The 24,819-nt window shown below is 43.7% G+C and overlaps 1 protein-coding gene across 3 annotated transcripts in view; it reads left to right on the top strand.

Annotated features, from left to right (window-relative positions):
* Positions 1-4,079: 4,079 nt before the first annotated feature.
* The window catches only part of EML4 (EMAP like 4), a 391,221-nt gene continuing 370,481 nt past the window's right edge, over positions 4,080-24,819 (top strand). For all 3 annotated transcript variants that reach the window (XM_030195783.1, XM_030195785.1, XM_030195787.1), the window contains exon 1: positions 4,080-4,238. In XM_030195783.1, coding sequence (XP_030051643.1) covers positions 4,127-4,238 — 112 coding nt within the window. In that variant the 5' untranslated portion in view covers positions 4,080-4,126. The remainder of the gene's footprint in view (positions 4,239-24,819) is intronic.

Genomic DNA, 24,819 nt, shown 5'->3' on the forward strand with positions numbered 1-24,819 from the left:
AGACTTGGAGGTCCAGTGGATCTCCAGGCCCCCCCACCCCAAAACCCCTGGTGGTCCAGTAGGACCACTAGCTTCCCCCTCCCACATCAAACAAAAAAGCCCTGGTGGTCCAGTGGGACCGTTATCTAGCTAGCAAGCCCGCCTTCCCTCCCTCCCTCTTCTTCGGCGCCTTCCCAAAATGGCAGCAATGGCAGTATCCCACCCTGCCAGGTGTATCCTGGGATGTGCTAGGCGGAGCTTAACTTCCATATATGGTACTCAGTTAATGCAGGTTATTAATACAAGCTCCATTGTTCTCAATGAAACCTATTCCTAATTATGTACTAACTCAAATTAATTAACACATTTTAACTGATTAAGGAACATTAGTAAATAAGAGAGGGAACCACTTACAGTAACTGATCTTGATCTCAGATTTGAAAAAGTAAGTAATGACATCTAAAATTAAAATTCAACAAAAAGTATAAACACAAGGGCCACAGCTAATACTTAGCTGCAGAAACAAATTTGCCATTTAACTTTGGTAAAACTAAGAGAACTTAACTATTTCAAAAAACATAAGGTACATCATATTTATGGAAGGTTCAACATCTCTTGTACTTTTCCAAAAGGAATTCAATATTTTTTAGGAACTTTGGCGCTAACTGCGCCTTTGTTTCACAGGATTAATTTTTCCTTTGTTAAAGACTAGTTATATGAAACAGATCACTGTATTACTTGTGCACCATATATAGAACACATGTAGCCTAGGTCACTTGTACAAGCTAAAATACTGATTTTTTTTACACTTCCTGTCACCTTATATTCCCATTGCAAATTTGAGATCCATCCCTGTGTAAAAAGCCCCAGAAACTGAGGAAGCCCAGGAGCAGAGATTGATTTGCCCAATTCTTTCTAAAGCAGTTTCTAGGATCGCCACAAAATAACATGGTTTTAATGGTGCATGCGTGACACTGTAAACCTGAGTCAAACTGTTGTCTTGCTTTTCATTTTTTAATCTCTTTGCAAAAGGACCACAGAAGTGATCTATTCTCATGAGGCATCTGAACTCTGGGTTTGGGGCACTAGTTGTGAACTACACCCACAGAAAAAGGAGATTTGGGATTTTTCAACAGTAGCTCAAGGAAGTTATATTCAGGTACATGGGTATTTCCCTATCCCCAGAGTGCTTACAATCTAAGGGGATCTTTTAGTCATGTTATGTGCCACAGGACCTATTTTATTCCTACAGGTACTGCTGCAGTAAAAGAGCACTTAAGTTTGTACTTGAGGCAAAAAGGAGAGTTAAAGTGACATCCAAGATCACAAGGAACCGCAGTAGGACTTGCTTCCTTGGTTCTCCCAGACCACTTTCTAACCATCATCTGTAATTCATACACACGCCCCCAGCAGTGTTGAAGTCTTAATTTTTGCATCCAAATGGGTGTCTCAGGCTTCCACTGACATTTTCCTCCAAGCAAGCTCAAAAAGCCCACTATTATCTCCCGCCCCCCCCCCCCCAACAATTGCACAGCTTGTCCAGCACTCTGCACAAGCCCAGAGGACCTGCACCACGTCGTCACTAGAGTTGTGAATGGAAAAAAAAGGAGCAAACAGCAAGGGCACCCCGTGAATCAGTGCGGGGATTCCCCTGAGCCAAGAAGAACAAAGGAGGGGCCCGACCGCGGACTGTCCTTTAAACGCTCGCGCGCACAGAGAGAGGCAGCAGCAGCTCCGCGGGTGCCACGCGCCGCGTTCAAACACTCGCCACCGTTGGTGGTGGTGGCGCGGGACGGTAGCTGCAACAGCTGTTCGCACAACAACCCCCTCCCCCCCGGGCGCTCCCCACCACCGTACTCACCCAGGCTGCCGGCGAAACCGTCCATGTTGCCGTAGGCTGAGGTGGCCGCGTCCGAGGCCGGCCGCGAAGCTGAAGCCGCTTGTTTTCTGCAAAGGGGGGAGGTTCTTTCATTCAGACCGCAGGGAGGGGGGGGGCAAAGCGCTCCGCCGGGTACACACACACACACAGGAGACGCTGCGCCGCAGGTGGTGCCGAATGTCCCTCTCTGAGAGGCGCGCGCGTCCTCTCTCTGCCGCCCTCGCGCCCGTAACTGCCGGGCTTCTCCTCACGCGGACTCCTCGAGTCTCGCTCTCTCTCTGTCACACGAATCCGCCACTCACTGTGCCAAAAGCTTCCAAACAGCGCCGCCGAGTGCTTTCGTGCTTCCGACTCCGCCCGACTTGGCAGCACGAGTTTCCCCTTCGCGGAAGGACGACGAGAGGGGTGCACGAGAGGAAAAGCTGTTGGGAGGCCGATAGTCCAGCTCTGCTGAGTGCATGCTGGGCATTATAGTTCCACAGGAGTGGGGGGGGGGGTGAGGTGATAACTGCATGCCTGCCTTGTACTCCTTAGCGGTCACCCTGACAACCGGCAAGAATTTTAGTGACTGCCAAATATTATAGGAACGGGCATACACGTTTCAGCAAGGACGCAGAGCCGTCAAATTGCCCGGTTCCAGGAGAGGAGACTTTTTGGTCAGTCTTAGTTCACCCAAAGGAGTTCAGTTACTGATTGATTCTGCCCACTGAAAATAACGGCTTCGTAGAAAAACTAGAAATAGCCCAACATCTCCTTCGGGGATCTGGGTAACTTGCAGGATGTGTTGTGCTGTCATTTATCGATCTGGTTACACACAATGACTTTAAAAAATCATCTTTGTACTACTTTTCTGCACATATGATGAAGCATATAAAACTATTAGATATAATACAACTAGTGCCCTGCTGCAGCTCGTCCTCCTCTGCCGGGTTCCAATTGGATAATGGCTGCTGGGACCTCCTCCAGCAGTCTCGGCAGCTATTTGGATTGGAGCAGAGCAAGGGGCGGGGTTTTCCTGCCCCTGAAGAGACCTAGACCAACACCAACAGAAGGTAACAACTGTACTGAAGAGCACTTGCCAAGCAAAGAACGGTGGATCAAAAAAAAAAAACAAAAAAACCTCTGTCAGATGGTGTCCACAATAAAGTCTTTATTCAAATTGATAAAACTGCCCGTTTTTATCAATTTGAATAAAGACTTTATTGTGGACACCATCTGACAGAGGTTTTTTTGTTTTTTTTTTTTTGATCCACCGTTCTTTGCTTGGCAAGTGCTCTTCAGTACAGTTGTTACCTTCTGTTGTGTTGGTCTACTGGTCTCTTCAGGGGCAGGAATAACCCCGCCCCTTGCTCTGCTCCAATCCAAATAGCTGCCGAGACTGCTGGAGGAGGTCCCAGCAGCCATTATCCAATTGGAACCCGGCAGAGGAGGACGAGCTGCAGCAGGGCACTAGTTGTTATTATATCTAATAGTTTTATATGCTTCATCATATTGTGCAGAAAAGTAGTACAAAGATGATTTTTTTAAAGTCATTGTGTGTAACCAGATCGATAAATGACAGCACAACACATCCTGCAAGTTACCCAGATCCCCGAAGGAGATGTTGGGCTATTTCTAGTTTTTCTACGAAAGCCGTTATTGTCAGTGGGCAGAATCAATCAGTAACTGAACTCCTTTGGGGTGAACTAAGACTGACCAAAAAGTCTCCTCTCCTGGAACCGGGCATTGACGGCTCTGCGTCCTTGCTGAAACGTGTATGCCCGTTCCTATAAGATTTGGCAGTCACTAAAATTCTTGCCGGTTGTCAGGGTGGACCGCTAAGGAGTACAAGGCAGGCATGCAGTTTTCACCTCACCCCCCCCCCCCCCACTCCGGTGGAACTATAATGCCCAGCATGCACTCAGCAGAGCTGGACTATCGGCCTCCCCAACAGCTTTTCCTCTCGTGCACCCCTCTCGTCGTCCTTCCGCGAAGGGGAACACTTCGTGCTGCCAAGTCGGGGCGGAGTCGGAAGCAACGAAAGCACTCGCGCGGCGCTGTTTGGAAGCTTTTGGCACAGTGAGTGGCGGATTCGTGTGACAGAGAGAGAGCGAGACTCGAGGAGTCCGCGTGAGGAGAAGCCCGGCAGTTTACGGGCGCGAGGGCGGCAGAGAGAGGACGCGCGCGCCTCTCAGAGAGGGACATTCGGCACCACCGCGGCGCAGCGTCTCCTGTGTGTGTGTGTGTACCCGGCGGAGCGCTTTGCCCCCCCCCCTCCCTGCGGTCTGAATGAAAGAACCTCCCCCCTTTGCAGAAAAACAAGCGGCTTCAGCTTCGCGGCCGGCCTCGGACGCGGCCACCTCAGCCTACGGCAACATGGACGGTTTCGCCGGCAGCCTGGGTGAGTACGGTGGTGTGGGGAGCGCCCGGGGGGGGAGGGGGTTGTTGTGCTGAACAGCTGTTGCAGCTACCGTCCCGCGCCACCACCACCAACGGTGGCGAGTGTTTGAACGCGGCGCGTGGCACCCGCGGAGCTGCTGCTGCCTCTCTCTGTGCGCGCGAGCGTATTTAAAGGACAGTCCGCGGTCGGGCCCCTCCTTTGTTCTTCTTGGCTCAGGGGAATCCCCGCACTGATTCACGGGGTGCCCTTGCGGTTTGCCTCCTTGTTTTTTCCATTCACAACTCTAGTGACGGACGTGGTGCAGGTCCTCTGGGCTTGTGCAGAGTGCTGGACAAGCTGTGCAATTGTTGGGGGGGGGGGGGCGGGAGATAATAGTGGCTTTGAGCTTGCTTGGAGGAAAAGTCAGTGGAAGCCTGAGACACCCATTGGGATGCAAAAATTAAAACTTCAACACTGCTGGGGGCGTGTGTAGTGAATTACAGATGATGGTTAGAAAGTGGTCTGGGAGAACCAAGGAGCAAGTCCTACTTGCGGTTCCTGTGATCTTGGATGTCACTTTAACTCTCCTTTTTGGCCTCAAGTACAACTTAAGTGCTCTTTTACTGCAGCCGTACCTGTAGGAATAAAATAGGTCCTGTGGCACATAACATGACTAAAAGAATCCCCCTTAGATTGTAAGCACTCTGGGGATAGGGAAATACCCATGTACCTGAATATAACTCTCCTTGAGCTACTGTTGAAAAATCCCAAATCTCCTTTTTCTGTGGGTGTAGTTCAAACTAGTGCCCCAAACCCAGAGTTCAGATGCCTCATGAGAATAGATCACTTCCTGTGGTCCTTTTTGCAAAGAGATTAAAAAAATGAAAGCAAGACAACAGTTTGACTCAGGTTTACAGTGTCACGCATGCACCATTAAAACCATGTATTTTGTGGCGATCACTAGAAACTGCTTTAGAAAGATTGGGGCAAATCAATCTCTGCTCCTGGGCTTCCTCAGTTTCTGGTGCTTTTTACACAGGGATGGATCTCAAATTTGCAATGGGAATATAAGGTGACAGGAAGTGTAAAAAAAATCAGTATTTTAGCTTGTACAAGTGACCTAGGCTACATGTGTTCTATATATGGTGCACAAGTAATACAGTGATCTGTTTCATATAACTAGTCTTTAACAAAGGAAAAATTAATCCTGTGAAACAAAGGCGCAGTTAGCGCCAAAGTTCCTAAAAAATATTGAATTCCTTTTGGAAAAGTACAAGAGATGTTGAACCTTCCATAAATATGATGTACCTTATGTTTTTTGAAATAGTTTAAGTTCTCTTAGTTTTACCAAAGTTAAATGGCAAATTTGTTTCTTCTGCAGCTAAGTATTAGCTGTGGCCCTTGTGTTTATACTTTTTGTTGAATTTTAATTTTAGATGTCATTACTTACTTTTTCAAATCTGAGATCAAGATCAGTTACTGTAAGTGGTTCCCATCTCTTATTTACTAATGTTCCTTAATCAGTTTAAAATGTGTTAATTAATTTGAGTTAGTTACATAATTAGGAATAGGTTTCATTGAGAACAATGGAGCTTGTATTAATAACCTGCATTAACTGAGTACCATATATGGAAGTTAAGCTCCGCCTAGCACATCCCAGGATACACCTGGCAGGGTGGGATACTGCCATTGCTGCCATTTTGGGGAAGGCGCCCGAAGAAGAGGGAGGGAGGGAAGGCGGGCTTGCTAGCTAGATAACGGTCCCACTGGACCACCAGGGCTTTTTTGTTTGATGTGGGAGGGGGGAAGCTAGTGGTCCTACTGGACCACCAGGGGTTTGGGGGGGGGGGGGCCTGGAGATCCACTGGGACCTCCAAGTCTTGTGTTTGGGGGGGGGGGGGTAGGCTTAGGGTTGACAAGTCGCAGAAGAAAATCCTGGACCTGTCAAACCTCTTCAGTGGATTTCCCCCTTTCCTCCTTTGCTGGCAAACCCTAATGCCAGCTCGGAGCTGGCGATAGAGTTTGCAGTGGGAGCAGCACCCCTTGTTTGGCGTGTTGTCCGCTGATCGTGAAGAGAATGCGGGAGACCCTTGTTTGCATGTATTACATGCAATTAGCATTCCAGAGCCAGCAAGCGCGTTGTTACACATTCTCACCAGCTCTGATCATCGGGCGGGAGCAAACACAGGTGCTAGTAGTGGTGCTTTCGGCCCATACGTTTGTCCCTGAGGCAGTGTTGAGATAAGTGATTTGACCAAGGTCACCAGGAGCATCAGAAGAAGAAGCAGGCTTTGAAACCTGGCTTCCCTATTTCTCAGGTCCAGTTCTTGAACCACACTAGTCTAAGGGAGAAAAGTTATCAATATGGGTTATTGTTAAGTCAGGCTATTTTACACATGGTCTCATTGCATAAAATGTGATCCTGTTCTAACATAACTCAACAAAAACCCACATTGGTAACTTCCCCCCCCCCCCCCCCCCAAACAAGATTTGATTTGTTTTAAGGCTTTGAATTTGGTGGTGTAATTCCGGCTTCTGAATTATATTTTCAGAGTTTTGCTTCTTCCACGTACTGGTTACAAGAGATTACTTTGGAACTCCTGAAACTGCAAAATGAGATTTGAGGTGAAAGAGCTGCTTAAGAAGCTGTTTAAGATTCTGGTTAACTGATTGATTGTTTGTTACTGTATTCAAAATACACATCTAACTATAAAAAACGCACCCTCAACGTTCTGAGGACACTGACGTCACTGCAGGCACTCACACACCGGTTCGGTAAGTTCATGGTGGTGAAGCCACAACACTCACCATGTCGGCATGCCCCGCCCTCACGTCACACGTGATGACGTCGAGGGCAGAACACGAAAACAAGGCAAATCAACACACAGGGAGCAGTAGGGAAACACGCACAGCGTTTCCCTACTCCTCCCCTTCCAACAAATCCCAGCCGCAAACGCCGACGTGCCCATCACCCCCGCCCCTTTCACCACATCGCCTCGCCCCGTTCAAGGTACCGGCCCGACCCAGTACCACACTCTTCCTTCCTCATCACCTTCTCCTCCCCCCTGTCACCTCCATCCCCTTACGCCACTATCCCTGGTGGTCTAGCGGTACCTGTTTCGCTCGGGCAGGAATGAGGAAACCCTCGCTTTCCTGCCTGGAGCGCTGCTGCTATCGCCCAGCGTGCATCGTGTCTGTCCGGCTCGCGGCGAATGAAAATGGCCGCGAGAGTTGAACGCTGCCTCGCGAGACTTCAACTCTCGGCGGCCATTTTGAAACGCCGAGAGCCGGACTCCCACACGATGCAGCAGGAAGCTAGCAGCACTGCTACAGGCAGGAAAGAGGGGGCTCTTTCTTTCCTGCCCCGACCGAACAGGTACCTCTAGACCACCACAGGAGACAAGCGTAAGGGGAGGGGAAGGGAGTCCGGTGCCAGCTAGGGCCTGTTTCATCAGCGGCAGAACGGGCCTTTTTTTTTACTAGTAAATACATAAGATCCCTGGTGTAGAATGTTATCCTTTTTCTGCTTTTAGCTTAATTTGCTACATGAAAACTTGCTTTCGAAGATCACCCTATTGATGTTTTGATTCCTCCATCTTCCAATCTGAACCATTCATCCGGTTTCATGCAAATTTTCTGCAACTGATAGTAGACAATTCCATGGTCCCCCACCCCCACCACTTTACACTTTTTATGTGCCCTCAATGGCCCAACTTCTGAAATACCTTTTTATATTTTCCTAAGGAAACAGGCCAGTTGAAATCTCAGGGAAGTTGGAACACATTGGGGACAGTTCATTTTGAAATCCCTGTGCCTGCCTTTGTACAGTTTTAATCCCTAAACTTTTCATTTGGTTGTAAAGTATATGGGTAAAAGTGTCTTCTGGCCGTTGTGGATTTTTAAAGGGACAATCATTTTAGACCTGCTAATGCAAAATAGTTGTGTCCTGCTGGATTTAATTCTGTTCGGATGATAATCTGAAACATTTTGTTCAATTCGTAGTTCATTAATAGGTTGTCAGCGGCATTCATCTGTTGAAAAGAATGTGAATATCCTGTTTGAGGTATTTATTAGGAGAATTTATTTTGAATTTAGAAGATTTCAAACATGCACTCCTGGGATTTGAAGGTCTTACAATTCACTGTGCTGCAGATAAACAGGATACTGATTTGAATATGGTTCTGTGCCATACATTCCATCCCTTCCTGCAAGCTGAGGCTTGAGTTTCCTTGTGCACAGTATATGGTAGCATCAGGGTGGTCTTGTGCCCTGTGATCCAGTGCGTAACACACATGGAAAAGTTTACAGGATTCTGTTACAGTTATGACTGAAGAAATGCATTATACCTCTTTAAATGTGCTCGCCGCTGAAATATGGAAAATGTGTTAGGCAGAATGTTTTATTATCAGCGTCACTACAGTCTCGCAGTTTTCTTTATCAGTCACTATTTCCTACCTCTGTTTATTTAATATGCTGTGAACTAATGCGGCGTCCTTTTCCTCTAGCACATATATTTTACTTTTGGGTATAATTAATTTTCATTTAGTGTAAATTACACCAAACCGGCTACCAAACCTTCTGATTTAAGGGATATTGCAAAAGAAATGACAGATTGCAGTTGGGTAACATCTTTCCATTGTAGGTTTTTAAAGGTATAAGACATTTAGGATCCTTTTACTAAGCTGCTGTAAGAAATGGCCTTAGGTGGTTCCCAAACCCGGTCCTGGAGGCACCCCAACCAGTCAGGTTTCAGGATATCCACAATAAATATTTATGAGAGAGATTTGCATGCACTTGCCTCCACTGTATTTATTTATTTATTTATTTGTTGCATTTGTATCCCACATTTCCCCACCTTATTTGCAGGTTCAATGTGGCTTACAATTTTCTGTCATGACTTATGTCATTTTCAGAATACATATACAATTGGTAATATATATAGAACATGAATGCTAAAGAACAGTCGGATAAAAAAGGGAAAATATACAAATGGTGTCACATATTGAACATGGATGGCATACTAAAATTAAACAGTACGATATAGGAGAAAGTAATCCGATTGTTAGTAAATGATGTGAATTACAGTCCAATTATTGGTCATTATGGTATGTTCATATTAAAGAGATTTGTCTTCAGTGCTTTACAGAAGTTAATTAGGTTGGTGAATTATTTTCAGGTCCAATGGTGAGCATTCCCATTTGTGAACTCAATTATGAAAAACTGGATGTGTATGTATTAATCTTTATTTTAGACCTTTACAGCTGGGGAAGTGAAGATTTAGGAATGTGCGTGCCGATCTTTTAGCATTTCCTGGGTGGTAGGTCAATAAGGTTTAACATGTAGGTCGTATGCAGATCTCTCGCATTTTTTCCATGGCCATGAACAAAAGGCTGTTTTCCTTTTTTTAAATTTATGGCCAATTATGGCGCATATTTTTTTTACAAAAATTACCATGGGACTTACATAGTGCCACTTATTTTGGAGGCAGTAAGGACTCCTGTGTTAACCATGCACTATCCAGTAATCACACGTTAATATACAATGAGCTAACTGGTTAGTGCAGGAATGCTCACAGTTCTGCCCCTTTTGCTCTTTAAAATTTAATGTTGTTCACGCTCTGCCCCTGACACACCCCCTCAAAATAACTTACCCATACAATAATTTCCAATGCTCATGCTCCTGGATTCTATATAGTGCCGCCTAGGGATCCATGCAGAAATCTAGGTGTATTTATAATTAGGCACGTAAATTAACAAGCTAATCAGCATTGATACCGCACTTAACAAGCACTAATGAGCACTAATTGGCAATGATTAGAATTTACACACACACAACTCGCTAAGCGTATTCTATAATGAATTGCGCCTAAATTCTAATGTGGCTATGGGAAAATGGGTGTTTCGTGGACATCCCTAAATTTACACACGCATGTTATAGAATATGGCCCAGCGTGCGTAAGTTTACCGCACAGGATTTAGGCCAGCGTTGTTTTAGGCGCTAAGATTTCCACCTAAGCGTATTCTGTATGCCATTCCTAAATCTAGGTGCTGCTTATAAAAACACACTTCGGTGGAAATCTTTACCGCAACAGATTTTTTAGGCTCCATGTATAGAATCTAGGTCATAGCATGCACAAATAAAACTAATGTAGAATGCTTTAGCTATCCTGCATTAGGTCGTTTTGCTGCATTTGGCATGCATTAGTGCCTAACAGCTTAGTTAACAGACTCTTTAAGGCAGGAATCCCCACCACCACTTGGAGGTACTCTTCTCTGGGCATTTATTCCATTTTGCCATTTGGTTAGAAGCATAGTTCCCATTATCCTTTTTGCTACCCTTATTTCTTCCTTTCCATCTTACACCTACCTCCCAATGCTTAAGTTCTCTGCTCCCAATTCTCCTGTGTTCAATGTATTTATCCATTAACCCCATTAATTTTGCGTTCACCATTTTGCCATTTGGGTAGAAGCATAGTTCCCATTATCCTTTTTGCTACCCTTATCCCTTCCTTTCCAACTTCCTACACCTACCTCCCAACGCTCAATTTCTCTGCGTCCCAATTCCTCCTCTGTTCAATTACTTATCCATTAACTTTGCATTCACTACAAACTATATTCTTCTTACAACTTTGTAATTCTTTTTATTGCTACTATGTAAGCTGCATGAGCCTGCCATATGTGGGAAAGCGCGGGGTACAAATGTAATAAATAAATAAACTCTGTGTCTAGCAAAAAGAAAAAGCTTATTGTACACAAACATAACTACTTTTGTATTAAGTGTTTTAGAATTCAGTTATTTTTTTTTTAGTCCTTATGGCATTGCTTGACGTGGAGTTCGCTGCAGGATTGTGTAATAATATCAGTTTGTATAACTTTACTTTTCTTTGTTGTAGGATTTGATTCACATATAGGGGGTCTTTTACTAAAGCTTAGCTGGCGTTATCTGCAGCTGGGCCCATAGGAATAACATGGGCCCCTGCTGCAGATAAAACTCCAGCTAAGCTTTAGTAAAAGACCCCATAGTGACTCTAACATTAGTTAATCCTGGCATAACTGATCCCGGCAGTAAATTTACTTCTCTAGAATTTACTGCCTGACCTAGAGCAGAAGTGAGTTTAAATCAAGCGTATGTTTGCATTTGAGGCAGCGCTGCTGACTAGCCATTGCACCATACTGGAAAACTACATTTTCAATTGTTCAGACACAAAGGAGCCTGGTTTATTAGAAACCCAGTCTATCATGGTGGAATTCTTTGTACTTTCACTGAAATTCTTTGTTCTGATTTGTTTGAAATTCGTGTGTGTTTTTGGAATTTGATGACAAAAAAAGTCACGTTGGGGGTGATTGTGTCTGATGACCTTAAAGCTTCCAACAGGTAGAAAAAGCGATGTTCAAGCCAGAAGGATGCTTGGGTGCATAGAAAGAGGGAAGACCAGCAGGAAAAAGGAGGTGATACTGCCATTGTATAAGTCTCTGGTGAGGCCCTATTTAGAATACTGTGTGCAGTTCTGGGAGACTGCACCTATGGAAAGATATAAACAGGATGAAGTTAGTCCAGATGGCGGCTACAAAATTAGTAAGTGGTCTTTGAAAACAAAAAATATAGGGACAGGCTTATGAACCTCAACATGTATACGCTGGAAGAGAGGAGACATGATAGAGATGTTTAATTTTCTCAAGGGCATTAATGTAAAGGAAGTGAGCCTTTTTCAACTGAAGGAGAGCTCTGGAACGAGGGGCATACAATGAAGTTAAGAGGGTATAGGCTTAGGAATAATCTAAGAACGATTATTTCATGGAAAGGGTGGTGGAGGCGTGGAATGGCCTCCCGGTGGAGGTTGTAGAGTTGAGGACTGTCAGAATTTAAGAAGGCATGTGATAAGCTTGTGGAATCGCCTAGGAAAAGGAAGAGTTAGGGGTTACAGAGGATGGGCAGACTGGATGGGCCATATGCCTTTATCTGCTGTCATGTTTCTATAATAAAGAGGTTCAGACATTTGACTATTTTCAGTAGGCATTAAAAATATAAGCAGAATAGCGCAGCCCCTCCCTGCAGAAACACATGATCCTTTGTTAGCAGACTGAGGCTCTTTTAATAAATGGCGGTAAGCACTAATGCATATTTACCGCACAGGAAAAAAGGACATTACCATGGGATGCACTCAGGCGTCCCGCGGTAGTTCTGGGATTGGCACACCAATCTGCGCTAAAAAATATACAATTGTTTTGGAGTGCGGGGGGTATGTTTTGAGGTGGAGAGTAGGCATCCTTGCACTAAATTGGGTAGTGTGGATAAATTGTTGCACGCTGCCCAATTATTTTATTTTATTTAGATTTTGCTTACACCTTTTTCAGTAGTAGTTCGAGGTGAGTTACATTCAGGTACACTGGATATTTCTCCTGTCCCAGGGCTCACAATCTAATTTTTGTACCTGAGGCAATGGAGGTTAAGTGACTTGCCCAAGATCACAAGGAGCAGTGAGATTTGAACCTGCCACCTCTGGATTGCAAGACCAGTGCTCTAACCACTAGGCCACTCCTCCACTCAGCAACATTCCATGTAGAATCTTCAATATTTATTTTATTTATTTAGATTTTGCTCACACCTTTTTCAGTAGTAGCTCAAGGTGAGTTATATTCAGGTTCTCTGGATATTTCTCTGTCCCAGGAGGGCTCACAATCTAAGTTTGTACCCTGAGGCAATGGAGGTAGTGACTTGCCCAAGATCACAAGGAGCAGTGAGATTTGAACCTGCCACCTCTGGATTGCAAGACCACTGCTCTAACCACTAGGCCACTCCTCCACTCAGCAACATTCCATGTAGAATCTTCAATATTGATGTATTTATTTAGATTTGCTCACACCTTTTTCAGTAGTAGCTCAAGGTGAGTTACATTCAGGTACATAAGATTTGTGTGCGAGCCCCTACTGCCTAAAAATAGAGAAATTAGCATTTAGTCGTTAATGGGGGAAAAAGAAATTGCAGCCATGGCTCTCCGCGCTAATGGGGAAATTAGCACATGGCCATTAATGGGGAAAAAATGAATTGCTGCCATTTTTCAGCTATGCTAAAAGTGGCCTCTGTGCGCAAAACCCACGTACTCAAAATAGAACAGATAATTTTTTAGCGTGGCTTGGTAAAATGGCCCCTATGTTCCTATTGATCTGAATAACAACACAGAGCGGGTCAAGGTACAGAACAAAGTCCAATAAAAAAAGTTACTAGGAGCCTTCAAAAGCAGGACAAGTCCTTTTAATTGCATAAATCTTGCACACCAATCTTTTGTTTAATCTCTGCTCGAAGTAAGAAGGAACCGTTTTGCTTCCAGCGTAGGGAGTAAGAAGAATATTTGCTTTTATCCTGAGTGACGAGGTCCCGTTTGTTGTGCATTTCAGCTTTTAGGAAGATTTTACGCACTCAACAATTGAAGATTGAATGACCCCCCCCCCCCACCCCCCCCCCCCACTAATGCAGGTGCTGGTGCTCCGAAAACACGGCCTGTGTCGGGTCAATGATGAAAGATTGGTGTACAAGATTTATCTTTCTAATAATCTTTATGTATAGCAAGCTTTCCTCTCTTTATCGGAGGAAAAAGACTTCAGATTCTTGCAAATGCCCTTATCGGTGTTACTTTGAATTGCAAGCTGCTACCTTTCCTATGCAGAGCAATGCCTGCTGTAATTAGGATCAGGTGCAGAATCGTCATTAGTCTGAAACAACCTCCTCTTTTTTTTTTTTTTATTGTATATTGCTATATTAGTATACAAATTTCTTCTTGTGCACCGTTATGTTTCTTAGTGCACTACCTTGTTTCTGTATACACGTTCTATTTAATTTGATTTTATTAATGCAACACTTATCTGGGCTGTAGAAAAGCTTCATCGGGTACACACTCAACAGAGAGCCTCTATTTCTCTATAGCTTCCTCAGGAGTTGTATCCTCAATCGCTACATGTGCCCTTCAGTGAGGTTGTTTCAGACTAATGACAATTCTGCACCTGATCCTAATTACAGCAGGCATTGATCTGCATAGGAAAGGTAGCAGCTTGCAATTCAAAGTAACACTGATAAGGGCGTTTGCAAGAATCTGAAGTCTTTTTCCTCTGATAAAGAGAGAGCTTGCTATACATAAAGATTATTAGAAAGATATTCCATAGCAAGTACCATTAAGTGATTTGTACAAGAGTTATGCAATTAAAGGACTTGTCCCACTTTTGAAAGCTCCTAGTACTTTTTTTTTTTTTTGCTTATTGATCTGAATAACATTGTGTATGTTTGTGCATTTGTGTTCCGCTTTGCTTGCATTGTTCAGCAGGATCTTTTCATTCCATAACCTAGAGCAAGTAAGTAAAGAGGCGAAATAGTAGGAAGCTGAGGAAGCAGTGGGGAGTGGGGTGCTGATAGTGCACAAGAATGTTTTGTTGGAGGAAGTGAGTCAGTTTAACGTTGGTGGGGGAAGGGAAGCATAAATCTATAATACATTTTCCCTAGGATTCTATATATGGCGCCTTATTTTCCACATGGAAATCGAAGCATATTCTATTACAATGTGCGTAACTTAATTGGTTAACTAGCTAATCAGTGATGTTAATTGAATGTTAAACAATTATAAGTACTAATTGTCATTAAGGTTTACGCACAGAACTCGCTAAGCATATTCTGTAACGTGTTGTGCATAATTCTAAGTCGCTTAGTTGAAAGGGTGTGGCCATGGATGATTGTCCTAGCCTACTTAATAAATCAACGTGCCTACAAGCAGATAGGGTATAGTCCTCCTTTTCACTACCATTATTAAATTCAGTCAAATTCTTTCTAAATATTCGTTTTCACATTGTTTATTGGACCCTTGCCCCAGTTATCTACTGACGTCAGCACCAGATTTATTCATTCGTTATCTTGTGTTAAATCTCTCTTTTATGCTATCTCAAGGTTTATTCTCTAAAGACAAAGGCAGAATAATTCTTACTTCTATTCCAAAGAACCCCTTGTCTAGTAGGAGTCAAGTATTCATTATAGGCCGGTGGCCTCTATACCTTTGTTAGTAAAGATGATGGAAGGATTGGTGTCATCTCAACTTATGAAATATCTTCATTCACATTCTGTTCTTCATAGTTCTCAATCTGTGTTCAGACCTGGATATAGTACAGAGATGGTCTTAACCACCTTGATAGCCATTTTTAAGAAAGAACTGAGCTTAGGTAGCAAAATTTTAATTCTACAGTTTGATAAGTCTAGCGCTTTTGATACTGTTGACCATTGTATTTTACTAAGGTTTGATCATTTTGGCTCCTGTGGCATAGTCCTGCAAAGGTTTAATGGTTTTCTGAAATGTAGCAGATTGGTCTTATGTCTACACCTTGGGCCTCTGTTTGTGGTGTTCCCCAAGGCTCCCCTCTTCCCCCCATTTTGTTCAATTTAATGATGGCACCACTTGGTGATTTACTGGAATCCAGAGGTTTTAATACCTTTATGTATGCCAAGGATGTTACCATTTACATCCCATTTATAAACGATATAGTTGAAATCTTATATCAAATCTGGTTTGGATCGGTGGAATTCTAGGCTGCAGATTTTAAATTAAACTTAACAAAGACAAAACCAAGTTGCTAACCCTGACTAACCTTATCACCCTATGGCTATTAGGAACTTCACTATAGATAATGACTTACCCGTTAGTTACCACTATGAAGTCTTTGGTGTAATACACCTAGACTTTCATAGTGGTAACTAATGGGTAAGTCATTATCTATAGTGAAGTTCCTATAGCCATAGGGTGATAGGGATTAGTCAGGATTGTCTGTCATTTGAACCTCAGGTGTCTAAGGTCTTTAATACATTGTGGAGGCTGAAGCGATTGAGACCTTTCTTTCCGAATTCAATCCTCCGTTCTTTGGTCCAAACACTCTCTGTTTGACTATTGTAATGCCATTTACTCAGGTTTAAAGTACTCTTTAGTCAAGAAACTTCAATTGTTGCAGAACATCGCTGCCTGTCTTGTTTGTAGAGTTCCTCGTTATGCAAATCAACTCCTCTCCTGTTTAAATTACATTGTCTTCCAATAAATAATTGGATTACCTTTACACCCTGTGTACTTGTTATCAAATTTTGTATGGCTTATTACCTTGCTACAAGCAAAACCTGATAGAACTGCCTTAGGAAATGCTTTTCCTACATCTAGGGAATATCTCATCCTTCATTACCCAAGTTGTAAGAAGCTTCATTATAAATCTATTCATAATTCAGGCTTTACCTATCAAGGTACGAAGATATGGAATTCTCTGCCTAATTCATTAAGATACATTACCGATTACCTCCTATTTCATAAGCTGTTGAAAGTATTTTTATTTAGTGAATCCCTTACTCACACTTGTAATTGTTAGCTCTTGGGCATGCTTGGAACCTTGATCTTGTTATTCAATAGTACTGAAGTTTGTGTATTGTATTATTACTATGTATGCTATTAGTAAACTGTATTGTACTTTTTGGGATAATGTGGGATATAATGTCATAAATAAGTAAATAAAGTATACAGAAACTACAAATAGGTAGTTTTATTTTTTAAGGGTAATTTATATAAATATTTGCAGAGCTCTAGTCTAAGGCTGCCAACTGGATCCAGATTTGCAGGATAAGGTTGACCCAGTCCAGGGTTTACCCCAGTGCATGGTGGGACGTGTAGTCTTGCATTTCTTAGGGACTTCAAAGGGGAAATCAAAACTACAAGACCCTGTGAATCTGGATCCTGTTGGCAGCCTTACTCTATTCAGCATCTCAGCTGTGAGAATGATGTTTTACTTGTGAGGGTCTGTCTACAGGGAAAATGACAGGTATTTCTACATTAAGTCCTGTCATTGATGTGAAAGGTAGAAGTTATTACACCTTGAGCCCTTGAGACATCGACAGAAATATTTTACAACGTCTTTGATAACTGAAATATACAATATACAATGTCTAGGTGTGTACTGTAAATGTAAATTATCATGAAAGATGTTTAATTTATTTGGTCAGAGTTTATTAACTACTATGAGTTCTATGGCATTATTACTTTTGAGACTATGAAGGGCATAGAATATTGTTCGTTTTTTGGGTGGCATTTGTAGCTTAAAATATTAAGAGGCTCATTTTCAAAGCACATAGGGGCCGATAACTCCCGCGGTCGGCAGTGAGCCTGGATATTAAATGCCAGGCTGTTTCTAGTGACTGGCATTGAATATCTGGTTTATTTTTGGCCAGTTGAAATTTAACCAGCCAAGCCAACATTCAACGCTGACTGGTTAGGGGTCCTTTTACTAAGCTGCGGTAAAAAGTGGCCTGCAGTAGTGTAGGTATGTGTATTGGGTGTGCGCCGGGCCAGTTTTTACCGAATCTATCAAAAAGTTTTTTTTTTTTTTAATGGGATGGGAAAGGGCCTGTGGTAAAAATGAAACCAGCATGTGCCCAAAACTGGCCTGAGCCCTTAACACCACCCATTGATATAGCAGTAAAGGCTCACACGCTACACGCGTGGTGACCGGTTGGCAAGCGCCAAGTGCTGATTACCGCTGAAACTGGTGCGTGTAGGAGGAAATAAATGATTCATCCAGGCGTTATGGACGCATGCCAAATCTGAAATTACCGCTAGGAGGGCGCGCTTGCCTGGCGGTAGTCTCATTTTGGCACGTGGTGCACGTGCGTAGAGAGCCTACCACGACTTAGTAAAAGGACCCCTAAGTTTATAGCAGCTAAGGATAGGCTTGCTATGTGGGCGTCCCAGTATGGCCGCCAAATTTAGCCAGTGATGCCATGAATATTTGCGGCTAACTGGCTATATCGCCGATTAGCCACCATCTGCTGGATTCTGTATATCACGCCTAGCGTTCCGCACGGCACACGGTAGCTGGACGGTAGTTCCAGTTTGACACGCATTGAACTCATGTAGGCACCTTAGTAAAAGGGCCCCTATACGTTGAGGGATTTTTGCAGAATGTTTGCTTTCTTTGAAATATGGTCTTTTTTTTCCCTGGTAATAAATACAACCAGAGAAAAGAAGATAAAGATGATACCTTTTTTATTGGACTAATAACACATTTTTTGGTTAGTATTAGGTTAGTCCAATAAAAAAGGTATCATCTTTATTGTAGAATGTTGGGTATTATTAGGAAAAGTATGGAAAACAGGTGTGAGGATGTTATAATGCCGTTGTATCGCTCCATGGTGCGACTGCACTTTGAGTATTGCGTTCAAATCTGGTCGCCACATCTCAAGAAAGATATAGTAGAATTGGAAAAGGTGCAGCGAAGGGCGAGTAAAATGATAGCGGGGATGGGACGACTTCCCTATGAAGAAAGACTAAGGAGGCTAGGGCTTTTCAGCTTGGAGAAGAGACGGCTGAGGGGAGACATGATAGAGGTATATAAAATAATGAGTGGAGTGGAACAGGTGGATGTGAAGCGTCTGTTCACAGCTTTCCAAAAATACTAGGACTTGGGGGCATGCGATGAAACTACAGTGTAGTAAATTTAAAACAAATCGGAGAAAATGTTTCTTCACCCAACGCATAATTAAACTCTGGAATTTGTTGCCAGAGAACGTGGTGAAGGCGGTTAGCTTGGCAGAGTTTAAAAAGGGGTTAGACGGTTTCCTAAAGGACAAGTCCATAAACCACAACTAAATGGACTTTGGGAAAAATCCACAATTCCAGGAATAACATGAATAGAATGTTTGTATGTTTGGGAAGCTTGCCAGGTGCCCTTGGCCTGGATTGGCTGCAGTCGTGGACAGGATGCTGGGCTCGATAGACCCTTGGTCTTTTCCCAGTGTGACATTTATTATTTTTATTTATTTTATTTATTGCATTTGTATCCCACATTATCTCACCTCTTTGCAGGCTGAATGTACTTATGTACTTATGTTTTATTTCTGTTTATTACCTTTAAAAGTGGATTAATATGACTACCACACCACTTTACTCAATATTTATTTTTTCTGATATTCTGGCATTGGTATTGGATGATTCCAACTCCAGGAAGCCTGGATTTGTGCGCCAGTCATCCTGAGTGCTCTGAGGGTAGATGATCTGCAAGTTGTATGGTGGGGAACCATTTTTGATGCTGTTCAGAGACTGGATTTAACGTCATTTGATTATGGTGCTTTGCAGAAGGTTGTTGCTTTTTTGATGGTCTAGTGAAAATGGTATGTTGGCAGGTTTTTGAATCCCTTCATTTAATGCCTTTTACGTAAGACAATAGAAATCCTAACAAACCTGCAAGTAAAAAATAATACACAAAATAGCACACAGTTAAATACTGTTCTAACCTTTTTTTTGTCTCTAGCTATTTCTACTCTTCCTTTTAATGTTAGGAGGAGTAGGCTAGTGGTTAGGGCAGCGTACTTTGATCCTGGGGAACTGGGTTAAATTCCTACTGCAGGTCTTTCTGACTCCGGGCAAGTCACTTAACCCTCCATTGCCCCTGGTACAAATAAGTACCTGTATATACTATGTAAACCGCTTTGAATGTAACTGCAAAAACCACAGAAAGGCAGTATATCAAATCACATTTCCCTTTCCCTTTCTTATTTGTCTTTGGGTTCGTTTTAGAAAGTGGCAGTACCGATTAGCTGTGCGCTGGACGCGAAGAAGCACATTGAATTCCCACGGGCTTCTTCACATTCAGACATGATAATTGGTAGCGTCACTTTGTAAAAGGAGTCCTTAGTTTGCATTCAGTTTTTCTTTTTGGGTGGGAGGGAACTTTTGTCTCTCACTCTCACAACTTAGGGGGTCTGACAGGCCATTCTTCAGACATGGAAACCTTTGGATACATATTTAAAACAATTGTAATCACATTGGACATCAGGGGGGGTCCAGAGCCCGAGGTGGGGGCACAGTTTAGCCTGCCTCCCCCAGTCGCTGACCCTCCCCATCACCGCCAGGTACCTTGGCCGGCGGGGGTCCCCAACCCCCTCCAGCCGAAGTCTTCTTCAGCACTGGCCGACTCCGGCGCCTTCGCTGATGATCTGTTTCTAACTCCTGACGTCCTGCGTGCACGTCCTGTATGTAGCCCCGTGCAGGACATGCATGCAGGACGTCAGGAGTCAGAAACAGATTATCAGCGAAGGCACCGGAGTTGATCGGCACTAAAGAAGACTTCGGCTGGCGGGAGTTGGGGTCCCCCGCCAGCCAAGGTACCTGTCGGCGGGGGGGGTGGGGTGTCAAACGTAGAGGGGGCCAGGGCTTAATCTGTGGGGGCCCATGCCCCCGTGCCCCACCTAACTACGTCCCTGGTTGACATTCTCCCCTGGATTCTATATAGTGTGCCTAGAGATCCACGCTGAAATCAGCGCGGATTCTATAACAAAGCGTAACGATGTCACTGAATTTATAATGTGCAGGCAAAAAGGAGCGTGGTTATAGGCAGAGAAGTGGGCATTTTGTTGGCGTTTTACTTGTTTTGTTTGTTTGTTGCATTTGTGCCCCACATTTTCCCACCTTTTTGCAGTTTTAAAATTTAGCAGCCTAATTATAGAATATGGCCTAGTTTGCCTAAATGGATGCACATAGATTTGGGAGCTGAAATATGAACTAAGCGTACTCTGTAATGCTTAGAACTGATTTCAGTGCCAATTTTTTTTAGGTGCCATAAATATAGAATCTCCTCCTCTATATATGGATGTATAAAGGCTCAAAGCAACCAGTGTCTTATATCTTGATATTCACAGAAAACTACCAGTTTATTATGTCTCTGTATAGAATCTCCCTTCCTTTTTTTTTTTAATTTTTTTTTAGTATTTTAGTATTGTTTTTTTCCATAATTGTTTTAATAGTTATATTAATTTGAGCATTTAATATATTTATCTGATGAAACATTTTTGTTATTTTACTTAAAAAAAAAAAATAATAAAAAAGATGTGAATTTGACAAATTAGGGGGTCTTTTACAAAGACTCCCTAGCGTTTTTAGCGTGAGTTAATGATTGGCACATGCTAAACGCTAGAGATGCCCATAGGAATATATTGGCGTCTCTAGCGTTTAGCGCATGCTTATTTTTAGCACACACTAAAAACGCTAGCGTGCCTTTGTAAAAGGGGCCCTTAGTCTTTCTTCTTTTCTGTACATTATCCCTTCCTTTGAAACCTTCTTCTGGTCTTCCTTTTAACCTTTCCCTTGCTTTCTCCAACCTGTTACTTTTTCAACCGTGCAGCCAGTGGTGTGCTGGAGCCGGCTCTGTCTGGCTCGCAAGAGCCGCTTGTTAAATTTTGACAGCTCTTGCGAGCCAGTTGTTGTTGGGGGCGAGCCGGCTCCATTGCGGGAGGTAAGCATGGCAGGAGGGCGCCATCACAGGCCATGCTTACCTCCCCTGCCGCTCCGAAGCATGTCCAACGATGTCCTTCGCCCCCACCCTCCCCTCCCGCTCCCATCCGGTCTTTTTTTTAATTACCTCCATCTAACCGCGCGCTATTTAAAGTCCTGCTGCGTGCTGGCCGTCTCCAGGCTTCCCCTGCTTGCTTCGGATGATGTTCGTGCCTTAGTCCCGCCTTCATTCTGACGTAATTTCCTGAGGCACGAACATCATCCGAAGCAAGCAGGGGAAGCCTGGAGACGGCCAGCACGCAGCAGGGCTTTAAATAGCGTGCGCTTCGACGGAGGTAATTAAAAAAAGACGGATGGGAGGGGAGGGTGGGGGCGAAGGACATCGTTGGACATGCTTGGGAGTGGGAGGGAAGGGCAGGGGAGGGAGGGAGGAGAATCGCTGGGTATGGATGGGTAGAGGGGGCAGGGAAGAGAATTGCATGGATGGGTAGAGGGGGGCAGGGGAGAGACTTGCTGGGCATGGGTGGGTAGAGGGGGGCAGGGGAGAGACTTGCTGGGCATGGGTGGGTAGAGGGGAGCAGGGGAGAGACTTGCTGGGCATGGATGGGTAGAGGGGGGCAGGGGAGAGACCTACTGAGCATGGATTGGTAGGGGGGGCAGGGGAGAGACTTGCTGGGCATGAATGGGTAGAGGGGGGCAGGAGAGAAACTTGCTGAGCATGGGTGGGTAGAGGGGGGCAGGGGAGAGACTTGCTGGGCATGGGTGGGTAGAGGGGGGCAGGGGAGAGACCTGCTGGGCATGGATGGGTAGGGGGGCAGGGAGAGACTTGCTGGGCATGAATGGGTAGAGGGGAGCAAGGGAGAGACCTCCTGGGCATGGGTGGGTAGAGGGGGGCAGGGGAGAGACTTGCTGGGCATGGATGGGTAGAGGGGGGCAGGGGAGAGAGGAGAGTTTCAGGACATGGATGGAGGGGAGAGCAAGAGAAATTCTGGATATGGATGGAGGGGAGGGAAGGAAGAGAGAATAAATGCTGGACATGGAGAGAAGATAGAGGAAGGAGATTAGATGAGGGAAAAGGAAGTGAGAGAAACTGCACATGGATGGAGAAAATAGGCAGAAGCTGGATCCACTGTACAGTCAAGTCTGCGGAGGACCAGAAATGAAGAAGAAAGGAGGAAATAAAAGAAATAAATGGAAAGGAAGCCCTGGAAACGGAATCAAGGGAACAGATAGAGAGCAGCAGAATCAGATACTGGACCAGCATGATCAGAGAAACAAAGTCACCAGACAACAAAGGTAGAAAAAATAATTTTATTTTCATTATAGTGTTTGGAATATGTCCACTTTGAGAATCAGGTTCTGAACGTTAAAAGTTTATATTTATTTACTTATTTATGGCATTTTATCCCATATTAAACATGAATTAGATTGGAACCTGGGATCATTTAATTTTTTTTCCTGGAGAGAGTAATGTGTTGGCCGCCCCCCCCCCCCCCCCGGGTATAGCCAGCTCTGCAATTTTTGGGGGGGGGCGCAGTGGTGGATGAGGGGGCGCCGAGGTGGACCGGGGAGAGAGCCTGTTGTTAAAAATTTACCAGCACACCACTGTGTTCAGCCTACCTCTCTAGTCTGTTTAAGAAAAAAGCAACTCATGAGAAAGCTTTGCCTCTTGAATGTGTCTCCCAAATACACTTTTGTTCACTGTGCTGATTTGACCAGAGCTTAATTTCTGGGGGAAGGCAGTTCACCACTTCTTTTCAGACTCCAGAGCATCACTGCATACTGTAATCAGCTGAGGCAGCCATCAAAACAAAGAAGTGCTCCAGTCTTAAGGTAGTACTTAACATATCCGGAAAATCACGGGAATCCCACAGATCTGGCTTTTATACCGTCCGTCCGGGGGGAAAAAGCAACTCATGAAAGTGCTTAGCCTCTTGAATGTGTCTTCCTAACAGAGAATAGTCCCTCTGCTCCTTACCTCTTCTCTCTAAGCCAGTCTCTCTTCTCCTGTTGCTCCTGTCCTGGCTCACCCATCACCATCTTGGCTCCACAGTTTCACTCACTTTTTGTCTACAAATTAAACCCTGATGAGGACTGTTAGGAGGAGTGTGGCTCCCCCTTCTCCGCCTCTGATCCATGCATATATGTGAATCATGAATGCACATCTGCAAAGTCGGTTCCTTTAGTTATAGGTGACTTGTCTTTGTTTCAAACTTCAATCCTAATCTGAAGTGGTTTTACTTAATAACTGTGCAACTCCCCTTATGAAATACTTTCTAGATAATATTCTGAATTAGTTATTATTGTCTTGCAAAAACTTAATTTTTATGCAAGTTATCTAGAGATGAATTTTAAAGAGATGAGATTTTTTTTGCTCAGGAAAATGCCTCTGAACGTCAGTGGTCTGAATGTTTGTTTCAAACTTCCCCAAGTTACCTGGATGCATCCATGCCAGTACTGATTTATAGATACCCACTTCTTCTGCCAACTCTTCTCCTTTTACAGCTTGTGGGAGTAGGAGATCCCCCAGAACCTTACTTCTGGTTTTGTACTTCTCCTTGGGCGGCTCTCCTACTTCCTGCTGCTTTTTATCATGGCTGTGCTTTCTTCCGTTTTTCTCTTTTTTTCTTAAAGATTTTTACTAGTACATTTTTGCATGCATGCAGTCACATTTGTGCACAAACGTGATACAAAACTTAGAGGGTGTGTGTGTATGTGTTTGGTGAGAAAGAAACTGGAGAGGGTAAAGAGGGTGAAAGTCCTGCCTTCTGGCAATGTCAAATTTGCATTCCTCTTCCTCATTATTGAGAACTTTGTAGTTTATGTTGTGTATGTGTGTTTTATTAATGCAAAGCTAAAAAGTGAATTAATATACTGAAAGTTATTCAACCTGTTGAGACTTGGTACTTTTTAAAAATATTATATAAGCAAGATCTTGCACATTAATAATGTATTTATTGCTTGTGCTTTAGGCTGTAGTGACACACCTTAAATCCACTGCAGTGTGTGTTTGTTTATTTCTTTCCAAAGAAAAAATACATTGTTTGCTCCACCTTAGTCTTAAAATTCTGGGGGTAAGATTTCAAGATGTGATGGCCTTTGGCATACTGATGCTCAGTACACTGCTGCAGAGTTTAATAAGGCAAGAGGTCTGAAGTGTTTGTAACTTTAATTTCCCATGTTGATCCATTAAGCTTGGTTAACAGACTGTTTCAGGATTTGACCTTGCACCAAATTTAGGTATTCCCAGAAGGTGAAGACTTTGTTTAGAGGCATTCCTAAGTATTATGGGCAAGGAGCGTATTTTACTCT

This window comes from Microcaecilia unicolor, chromosome 3, assembly GCF_901765095.1.
Source record: "Microcaecilia unicolor chromosome 3, aMicUni1.1, whole genome shotgun sequence".
Taxonomy (NCBI): Eukaryota; Metazoa; Chordata; class Amphibia; order Gymnophiona; family Siphonopidae; genus Microcaecilia; species Microcaecilia unicolor.